This window comes from Petromyzon marinus, unplaced genomic scaffold (assembly GCF_048934315.1).
Source record: "Petromyzon marinus isolate PM22_M1 ecotype Great Lakes invasive population unplaced genomic scaffold, UKy_Petmar_22M1.pri1.0 PM_G_Scaffold_58, whole genome shotgun sequence".
Taxonomy (NCBI): Eukaryota; Metazoa; Chordata; class Hyperoartia; order Petromyzontiformes; family Petromyzontidae; genus Petromyzon; species Petromyzon marinus.
In genome coordinates, this window is record NW_027423011.1 from 822,407 (window position 1) to 833,490 (window position 11,084).

The 11,084-nt window shown below is 47.3% G+C and overlaps 1 protein-coding gene across 1 annotated transcript; it reads right to left on the bottom strand.

Annotated features, from left to right (window-relative positions):
- Positions 1 to 888: 888 nt before the first annotated feature.
- On the bottom strand, positions 889 to 3,682 carry LOC142918228 (E3 ubiquitin-protein ligase CCNB1IP1-like). Its single transcript, XM_076062365.1, has 3 exons — positions 3,564 to 3,682; positions 2,388 to 2,727; positions 889 to 1,811 (listed from the first exon to the last, which is right to left on the bottom strand). The coding sequence occupies exons 1-3, from the start codon at positions 3,636 to 3,638 to the stop codon at positions 1,597 to 1,599; spliced, it is 630 nt and encodes a 209-aa protein (XP_075918480.1). The 5' UTR covers positions 3,639 to 3,682; the 3' UTR covers positions 889 to 1,596.
- Between the last annotated feature and the right edge of the window lie 7,402 nt (positions 3,683 to 11,084).

Sequence of the window (11,084 nt, forward strand, 5' to 3'; positions counted from 1 at the left end):
GCAGGTTGGCACAGTACAGGGCACAGGTGGTGCATCGGCCATTCATTTCAGTCAGTGGACCCCTGGCACCTGGGTCTGCCCCATAACCTCCTACCAGCGGGCCTTCGACACTTCACGTGGCCTCAACATGCACATAGCCTGGCACAAGCGACGTGGTGAGGTCACCGCCACTTAGTGGCGAATGGCGGTTGTTGTGTCGACCTGCATGGGTGGTCTGTGTAATGTAAAGGAAGGGTTGTTGGCGGCCGCAAAGTCCTAAACTTTTTAATGAAAAACAAATGGAACAGGTTCCCTCCTGTGAACAGCACTTACTCCAACACAGCATCGAGAAACAACGCGCACCACAGTAACTCCCGGGTCGGCCGCAGCGAGATTCTAAACGGCACCACCCCTCTGTGCCGTCACGAGCGCCGCCACCACCGGCCTGTCCCCCATCCCCCGAACGCCAACGACGACACCCGGCAACCTACCCGCCGGAAAAAAATTCACGGTGCTCAAGCGGTAAATGTCGTGGGTTTACTCTCCAGCACGCAAAGCGGCGGGATCGAAAGCGGTCGCTCATCGGCCACGGTTTATAGCAGCAGCTGTCAGAGTCGGGATCGAACCCACGACCTCCTGTAGACCGGGCGAGGTAACATCTCATAGCCACTGTGGTGATGATGATGATGATAGAGTGAGAGAGACGCAAGCTCCAAATATACGGCAGCAGCTGTCAGAATTGGGATCGCACCTACAACCTCCTGTAGGGCTGCACGGATTCCTCCAGTATAAACAAAAGTTTCTGATGGATGTGAAAGTGACGTAACCCTGTGAGCCCCACCCGGCACGGCCAATGGGAGACGTTTGTCACTTGAACGGAGTGCGGTCGTTTAGTTAGTGCCGCTGGTGGTGATCACCAAGCGGGACGTCAAACTCCACTGTCAACGTTGTGGGTTTGCTCTCCCAGAACACAATTGGTGTGCGCTAAAGTAATAACGAATTGAAACTAAACTCAACAAATTTTTTTTCATTTTACCAGGCGAGGACCCACCGACCTACGCAGCTATTTTCATAAGCGACCCGGCCATCACAAACGATAGCTCAATGACGCGGCGTTATCGTCGTCGTGCGTGAAAATCTCCAGCGAGCGGCTCTCCGAACACAACTGACGGGGGCGACGAGCCACGCGCTCGCACACGTGGACCCCGTGACGCTTGTGCACGACGTGGGGTTTTTTGTATTTGTTTGTCGCTGTAACGTTTTTACCCCGGTGCCCCCGACCACAAGTCTGTGGGAAAAGAGCTTCACAGCTTGTCAGATTCCTACCTCCAGCGTAAATAAATATTTCCGATTCGAATTCCGTTTGCACTCAGGAGGCAATCGACTGGCGGTAACGACGAGAGGCTCCTGCCAAGCGCCGCAGGGAGTAGGCAGATGACCTGCGGGCAGCGTTAAGACCACAGGAATCTGATGCGCGGTGAGGCCAGTGGGCGAGGTCCTTTCTGCGTCGTTTTTTTTCCCCACGAGTTTTTTTTTTGGGGAACCCCTTGCGACCGCATTGGAGGGCGGGGAGGCGGGCGCGAAGGGAAGGACTCTCGCGTTGTTACCGGGGCGAGGTCACTTCCTGGCTCCGGTCACCGCGGCTTTGGCGGGGAAGGGGAAGCGGAGGAAGCCGTCGGATTGCGGCGACCTGCCCGGGGGGCTGCCGTTGAAAAACAACGGCCTCGGCGCAAACTCCGTCTCCCCGGGGCGGCAGCGCGGAGGCGTCGTCATCATCCAGCTCCACGCGTTTCCCTCAGCGCCTTGCGACGTTCGCGGGGTCGACGTCGCTGCTACCAGGGGGGTGGGGGGGGGTGGGGGAAAAAATGACATTACGTACAAAACGTCACCGTATGAACCTATCCCCATTTTCCCTGCTTGGTCGGTTCCTAACAAAGTTCAAACATATCATTATCAGAGTTGTTTCTTTTCGTTTGCATTTTTGACTGCTTGTGTTGTGGTTATTGCAAACATGATCCCTTGTATAAAGGTGTCAGTTTTTGTTGTGCCAGCCAAAAGGGTAAAAACCTATTCCTATATCTTGTTACTGGCAGAGGAGGTCTCATAATGTGAAGGCTTACCCCGAGCCCTCAATACTCCCTGATGGTGCGCTGTTTTTGAGTTGTACGCCTTTTGGCGTCTTCTGGTCCAACACCAGTGGAGACTAGGCTCTAAGAAAATCCGTCTCGGGTGTGGACCAATCAAATTCAAGGACACTGCCAATATTATTATCAGAGTTGTCTCTTTTTTGTTTGCATTTTGACTGCTTGTGTTGTGGTTATTGCAAACATGATGCCTTGAATAAAGGTATCAGTTTTTGTGCCAGCTAAAAGGGTAAAAACCTATTACTAAAGTTCAAACGGCCCTACCGAATCTCACTATGAACGGCGAGGACGCCGCGCCGTTCGGAGCCTCCTCCTCCTCCGCGCGTCTCCCCTCGTCGATAGCGTAGGATCGCAGGCGGAGGCGATCGTACGAGACCTGCAGTTTCTTCTGCTCCCGGTCCCTCTCCAGCAGTTTCTCGGCAGCCTCGTTGTACCTCTTCTTGAACTTGGCTAGCTCGCTCTTGGCAAGCGAGAACTGCCGCTTCAGAGTGGCGACCTCCGTGACCTTGTTCTGGATCTCCTGCTTGAAGCGGTCCTCAGACTGCACCCTGAGCCTCTTTGATTTCGCGGCCAAGTGTTCCTGATACAGTCTCTCCTGGTGCATCTGCGAGATGGAAAATTTGATGGAATGTATTTTTAATCGGTTAAAGAGCCGTACGCGCAAGGGGACTTACGTGTAGAAGAATAACTCGGTTAATCATGCCTCTGGGAACGACGAAGCTCCAAAAAAATATCGAAAGAATGAAAACAAATATTCATAATTTTCGATTTAAAGCTTTCGTGACTGCAGGGATTCATCTTCTGGGTTCTTTTGGTAAGGTCACGTAGAATGGAGATAAAATAATAACAGAATTTATTCTGTAATAATAAAAAAATAAAAATAATAACAGAATAAATTCTGTTATTATTTTTATTATTTTATCTCCATTCTACGTGACTTTGCTGAAAGAACCCAGAAGAAAAATATTCATAAATCACGCAAATTAATTCAAGAGTGACATCTTAAACGCTGTACATGTTCTAAGTAGTGCCACCGATAATAGACGGACTAAATATTAACTGCGTCATTCCAATGGTGCTCGCTAAATAAAGAAGTGCCTCCAAGTCTTTTTTGTCTCCGAGTTAGTCACTACTTATGTTTGGAGTTTGCACGTTCTCCCAGTGGCCGTGTGGATTTTCTCCAGGTCCTCTGGTTTTTCCCTCCCAATGTTTAGAAACAACATCTAACGCGTTTTAGAGTATTTGACTGCTGTAAATTTCCACGTGATGATAACAGCCGCTTGGGTTGGGCTATCATTCGTGATGGCCAGGTCGCTTCTGCAAAAAAAAGAGGTTACGTAGCTCAGTGGGACTTTATCCGCTAAAATATAAAACATTTCAGTTTGTTACTTTTTAAAAATAATTTTTATTTTTAAAAAGTCACCGATCCGTCGCCGATACCTGAAAGATCCAGAATGAAAGCGCCCGCGAACATATCTCCTGGATGACGTCCGGCCCTAGGCCCGCCAGCACCATGGACTTGTGCTCCTCGGGGGGGGTTCAAGCAGACCCGCACCACGTCCAGGCTGCCGCGCGGCAAGGCGCCGCACGCCAGGCAGGCGACCGCCCCCATCTTGAACTCGCGTTCGCCGTCCTCGTCGCAAAAGAGGTGCGAGCAGGAGGTGACCCAGGCGAAGTCGCCAACAATGCGCCGGCACTTCCTCAAGTTGCACACCAGAATTTCTTCGTGCGCCGACATTTCCTCCCCGCCTGACCACTGGCCCCGGGGGGCCGCCAGTTCTTCTGTTCCAGTCGCCGCCGTTCTGGTTGAGGGAAACGAATCGCGGGTGAAACACGTTTAGCATGGAGTGCGCGAAATGCGTTCGCGTTTTTTTTTTGCGAGCTCCTGCCGTTTATTGACCGGCTGAGAGCTCCAGAGAGAGCACCGGGGTGCGGTCTCGTTCGTTAAGGGCGGCGAGAGATCTTGGTCAGCGTAATGACGGAAGCAAGTGAGGTAAAGTACGATGGCGAAGCAAACAGAATTCAGTTTGGGAGAGCGACGGTTTTAGAGGATAAATTGCTGAGCAGGGGGAGTGTTCTGACCTGCGGTTTGGTGAGTGGGTGGATGAGTTTGTGGGTGAGTGAGCGAACTTGTAAGTGGCTGATGGGCTGGGTGTATGCACGTTGAACTTATTTCACACCGTACAGAGCGAACCGTGCTAATCGGAGGTACGGGTAGAGGACAAGAAACTAAACACAAAGACCAGTGCAAAAGAAATTAGTTTTCAATCAAGATGATTTTAAAATGCACAGTTTCAGTGGATTCCTAATAGCAGAAGGAAAATGGTTCCAGACGGACGCAGAAGCGCATCTGAACGTGCGCAACGCTTGCCCAAAAACCTCTGCGAGGGTGAGTGTGTTGTGACCTGCAGGGTGGTGGGGTGAGTGGATGGGTTTCTGGGTGAGTGAACTTGTCAGTGGCTGACTGGTTCAGTGAGTGTCTTGTTGTGCCTGCAGTTTGGTGAGTGGGTGGGTGAGTTAGTGGGTGAGTGAGCCTGTGAGTGGCCGACTGGCTTTAGTGTGCTGTCGTGACCTGCAATGTGGTGAGTGGGTAGGTGGATGCGTTCGTGGGTGAGTGAACTAGTCAGTGGCTGGTTGGCTCAGTGAGTGTCTTGTTGTGCTTGCAGTTTGGTGAGTGGGTGCAAGTGAATTAGTGGGTGAGTGAGCCTGTCAGTGGCTGGCTGGCTTAGCGTGCTGTCGTAACCTTCAATGTGATGAGTGGGTGGTTGGATGAGTGAGTTAGTGGGTGAGGGAGCTTGTCAGTGGCTGACTAGCTGCGCGAATGTGCTGCTGTGACCTGCAGTGTGGTGGGTGAGTGAGTTAATGGGTGAGTGAGCTTGTCAGTGGCTGACTGGCTGTGTTGAGTCCTCACCACTTGAGATTGGGACTAATTGGGGAGGCTTTCGTTCCAGAAGTCGATTGACAATGGCAGAGGATAATGACTGCATGCCACACTCAATGTGCCGTCTGTATTCATCCGTATTGTTAATGTATGAATACGCCTGTTGCTCAGGAAAGCACCACTGAGTCTCAACTCTTCTTCAGGAGGGGTCCTGCCAAGTTTGCACAAGAGGGGGCGATGTTGCTGTGATCCCCCCACTGAGCCATTTCCAGGTAATCTGTTAGCTTTGGGATGTGGTTCTGGCAAGTACCAGTTCCACTGTGTTTGTGGGTTTAGCTATGGGAGGGAAACTCGGAGGAAACCAATGGAGATCACACACATGCCACTCTGTAGTACAGAGAGTGATCACACAAACCATTGCCGGACAGCTGGGATCACTCCGTGTACAGTGCTGTACAGTATCTATATGTGTAGGGGCCATCCCTTTCGTGCGTACGCAAAAATCCGTCAAAACCTGACCCCGTACGCACGCGGGCTTTTTACACACCCCCCCCCACCTGCCTACGTACGTTCGCCTGACGCATCACCCCCCCACCCCCTAGAATCCTGTAGAACGGTCGATATGTAATCCACGCAGAAACGATCAATTATTAATATTAACGTGTTTAAGCAAACAGATAGTCCACCGCCGGCTGCATTATCGAGGCTTCAACCCCCCCCCCCCCTGTTTCCTATGCGTACATTGTGAGTAGACCCCCCCATACGCAAGCGTACGCATTTTAGGTAACCCCCTCCATGACAACGAACTAAATGGATGGCCCCGTATCGGGAAAAATCGGAGGACCCTGAGACAAATCCACGCAATCAACATGGGGAGAGAGACGCAGACTCCAAATATACAGCAGCAGGAGCAAGCGTGCTCAGGGCCTGGGCGCAAACCGACGATCTCCTGTAAGCCAGGCGAGGTAATTAACATCTCCTAGTCACCTTGATGACAACAGGCGAGGTAGTTAACATCTCCTAGTCACCTTGATGACAACAGGCGAGGTAGTTAACATCTCCTAGTCACCTTGATGACAACAGGCGAGGTAGTTAACATCTCCTAGTCACCTTGATGACAACAGGCGAGGTAGTTAACATCTCCTAGTCACCTTGATGACAACAGGCGAGGTAGTTAACATCTCCTAGTCACCTTGATGACAACAGGCGAGGTAGTTAACATCTCCTAGTCACCTTGATGACAACAGGCGAGGTAGTTAACATCTCCTAGTCACCGTGATGATGACAGGCGAGGTAGTTAACATCTCCTAGTCACCATGATGATAACAGGCGAGGTAGTTAACATCTTCTAGTCACCGTGATGACAGGCGAGGTAGTTAACATCTCCTAGTCACCGTGATGATAACAGGTGAGGTAGTTAACATCTCCTAGTCACCGTGATTATGACAGGCGAGGTAGTTAACATCTCCTAGTCACCGTGATGATAACAGGCGAGGTAGCTAACATCTCCTAGTCACCATGATGATAACAGGCGAGGTAGTAAACATCTCCTAGTCACCGTGATGACAACAGGTGAGGTAGTTAACATCTTCTAGTCACCATCATAACAGGCGAGGTAGTTAACATATCCTAGTCACCGTGATGACAACAGGCGAGGCAGTCACTGTGATGATGACAGGCGAGGTAGTTAACATCTCCTAATCACCGTGATGATGACAGGGAAGGTAGTTAACATCTCCTAGTCAGAAACAAGATATAAGAATAGGTTTTACCCTTTTAACTGGCACAAAAACTGACACCTTTATTCAAGGCATCATGTTTGCAATAACCACAACACAAGCAAACAAAAAAGACAACTCTGATAATAATATGCACTGTCCTTGAATTTGATTGGTCCACACCCAAGACAGCTTTTCTTAGAGCCTAGTCTCCATTGGTGTTGGACCAGAAGACGCCAAAAGGCGTACAACTCAAAAACAGCGCACTCTCAGAGCATTGAGGGCTCGGGGTGAGCATTAACATTATGAGACCTCCTTTGCCAGAAACAAGATATAAGAATAGGTTTTACCCTTTTAACTGGCACAAAAACTGACACCTTTATTCAAGGCATCATGTTTGCAATAACCACAACACAAGCAGTCAAAATGCAAACAAAAAAGATAACTCTGATAATAATATGCACTGTCCTTGAATTTGATTGGTCCACACCCGAGACAGCTTTTCTTAGAGCCTAGTCTCCATTGGTGTTGGACCAGAAGACGCCAAAAGGCGTACAACTCAAAAACAGCGCACTCTCAGAGCATTGAGGGCTCGGAGTGAGCATTAACATTATGAGACCTCCTTTGCCAGAAACAAGATATAAGAATAGGTTTTACCCTTTTAACTGGCACAAAAACTGACACCTTTATTCAAGGCATCATGTTTGCAATAACCACAACACAAGCAGTCAAAATGCAAACAAAAAAGACAACTCTGATAATAATATGCACTGTCCTTGAATTTGATTGGTCCACACCCGAGACAGCTTTTCTTAGAGCCTAGTCTCCATTGGTGTTGGACCAGAAGACGCCAAAAGGCGTACAACTCAAAAACAGCGCGCTCTCAGAGCATTGAGGGCTCGGGGTGAGCATTAACATTATGAGACCTCCTTTGCCAGAAACAAGATATAAGAATAGGTTTTACCCTTTTAACTGGCACAAAAACTGACACCTTTATTCAAGGCATCATGTTTGCAATAACCACAACACAAGCAGTCAAAATGCAAACAAAAAAGACAACTCTGATAATAATATGCACTGTCCTTGAATTTGATTGGTCCACACCCGAGACAGCTTTTCTTAGAGCCTAGTCTCCATTGGTGTTGGACCAGAAGACGCCAAAAGGCGTACAACTCAAAAACAGCGCACTCTCAGAGCATTGAGGGCTCGGGGTGAGCATTAACATTATGAGACCTCCTTTGCCAGAAACAAGATATAAGAATAGGTTTTACCCTTTTAACTGGCACAAAAACTGACACCTTTATTCAAGGCATCATGTTTGCAATAACCACAACACAAGCAGTCAAAATGCAAACAAAAAAGACAACTCTGATAATAATATGCACTGTCCTTGAATTTGATTGGTCCACACCCGAGACAGCTTTTCTTAGAGCCTAGTCTCCATTGGTGTTGGACCAGAAGATGCCAAAAGGCGTACAACTCAAAAACAGCGCACTCTCAGAGCATTGAGGGCTCGGGGTGAGCATTAACATTATGAGACCTCCTTTGCCAGAAACAAGATATAAGAATAGGTTTTACCCTTTTAACTGGCACAAAAACTGACACCTTTATTCAAGGCATCATGTTTGCAATAACCACAACACAAGCAGTCAAAATGCAAACAAAAAAGACAACTCTGATAATAATATGCACTGTCCTTGAATTTGATTGGTCCACACCCGAGACAGCTTTTACTTAGAGCCTAGTCTCCATTGGTGTTGGACCAGAAGACGCCAAAAGGCGTACAACTCAAAAACAGCGCGCTCTCAGAGCATTGAGGGCTCGGGGTGAGCATTAACATTATGAGACCTCCTTTGCCAGAAACAAGATATAAGAATAGGTTTTACCCTTTTAACTGGCACAAAAACTGACACCTTTATTCAAGGCATCATGTTTGCAATAACCACAACACAAGCAGTCAAAATGCAAACAAAAAAGACAACTCTGATAATAATATGCACTGTCCTTGAATTTGATTGGTCCACACCCGAGACAGCTTTTCTTAGAGCCTAGTCTCCATTGGTGTTGGACCAGAAGACGCCAAAAGGCGTACAACTCAAAAACAGCGCACTCTCAGAGCATTGAGGGCTCGGGGTGAGCATTAACATTATGAGACCTCCTTTGCCAGAAACAAGATATAAGAATAGGTTTTACCCTTTTAACTGGCACAAAAACTGACACCTTTATTCAAGGCATCATGTTTGCAATAACCACAACACAAGCAGTCAAAATGCAAACAAAAAAGACAACTCTGATAATAATATGCACTGTCCTTGAATTTGATTGGTCCACACCCGAGACAGCTTTTCTTAGAGCCTAGTCTCCATTGGTGTTGGACCAGAAGACGCCAAAAGGCGTACAACTCAAAAACAGCGCACTCTCAGAACATTGAGGGCTCGGAGTGAGCATTAACATTATGAGACCTCCTTTGCCAGAAACAAGATATAAGAATAGGTTTTACCCTTTTAACTGGCACAAAAACTGACACCTTTATTCAAGGCATCATGTTTGCAATAACCACAACACAAGCAGTCAAAATGCAAAAAAAAAAGACAACTCTGATAATAATATGCACTGTCCTTGAATTTGATTGGTCCACACCCGAGACAGCTTTTCTTAGAGCCTAGTCTCCATTGGTGTTGGACCAGAAGACGCCAAAAGGCGTACAACTCAAAAACAGCGCGCTCTCAGAGCATTGAGGGCTCGGGGTGAGCATTAACATTATGAGACCTCCTTTGCCAGAAACAAGATATAAGAATAGGTTTTACCCTTTTAACTGGCACAAAAACTGACACCTTTATTCAAGGCATCATGTTTGCAATAACCACAACACAAGCAGTCAAAATGCAAACAAAAAAGACAACTCTGATAATAATATGCACTGTCCTTGAATTTGATTGGTCCACACCCGAGACAGCTTTTCTTAGAGCCTAGTCTCCATTGGTGTTGGACCAGAAGACGCCAAAAGGCGTACAACTCAAAAACAGCGCACTCTCAGAGCATTGAGGGCTCGGGGTGAGCATTAACATTATGAGACCTCCTTTGCCAGAAACAAGATATAAGAATAGGTTTTACCCTTTTAACTGGCACAAAAACTGACACCTTTATTCAAGGCATCATGTTTGCAATAACCACAACACAAGCAGTCAAAATGCAAACAAAAAAGACAACTCTGATAATAATATGCACTGTCCTTGAATTTGATTGGTCCACACCCGAGACAGCTTTTCTTAGAGCCTAGTCTCCATTGGTGTTGGACCAGAAGACGCCAAAAGGCGTACAACTCAAAAACAGCGCACTCTCAGAGCATTGAGGGCTCGGGGTGAGCATTAACATTATGAGACCTCCTTTGCCAGAAACAAGATATAAGAATAGGTTTTACCCTTTTAACTGGCACAAAAACTGACACCTTTATTCAAGGCATCATGTTTGCAATAACCACAACACAAGCAGTCAAAATGCAAACAAAAAAGACAACTCTGATAATAATATGCACTGTCCTTGAATTTGATTGGTCCACACCCGAGACAGCTTTTCTTAGAGCCTAGTCTCCATTGGTGTTGGACCAGAAGACGCCAAAAGGCGTACAACTCAAAAACAGCGCACTCTCAGAGCATTGAGGGCTCGGGGTGAGCATTCACATTATGAGACCTCCTTTGCCAGAAACAAGATATAAGAATAGGTTTTACCCTTTTAACTGGCACAAAAACTGACACCTTTATTCAAGGCATCATGTTTGCAATAACCACAACACAAGCAGTCAAAATGCAAACAAAAAAGACAACTCTGATAATAATATGCACTGTCCTTGAATTTGATTGGTCCACACCCGAGACAGCTTTTCTTAGAGCCTAGTCTCCATTGGTGTTGGACCAGAAGACGCCAAAAGGCGTACAACTCAAAAACAGCGCACTCTCAGAGCATTGAGGGCTCGGGGTGAGCATTAACATTATGAGACCTCCTTTGCCAGAAACAAGATATAAGAATAGGTTTTACCCTTTTAACTGGCACAAAAACTGACACCTTTATTCAAGGCATCATGTTTGCAATAACCACAACACAAGCAGTCAAAATGCAAACAAAAAAGACAACTCTGATAATAATATGCACTGTCCTTGAATTTGATTGGTCCACACCCGAGACAGCTTTTCTTAGAGCCTAGTCTCCATTGGTGTTGGACCAGAAGACGCCAAAAGGCGTACAACTCAAAAACAGCGCACTCTCAGAGCATTGAGGGCTCGGGGTGAGCATTCACATTATGAGACCTCCTTTGCCAGAAACAAGATATAAGAATAGGTTTTACCCTTTTAACTGGCACAAAAA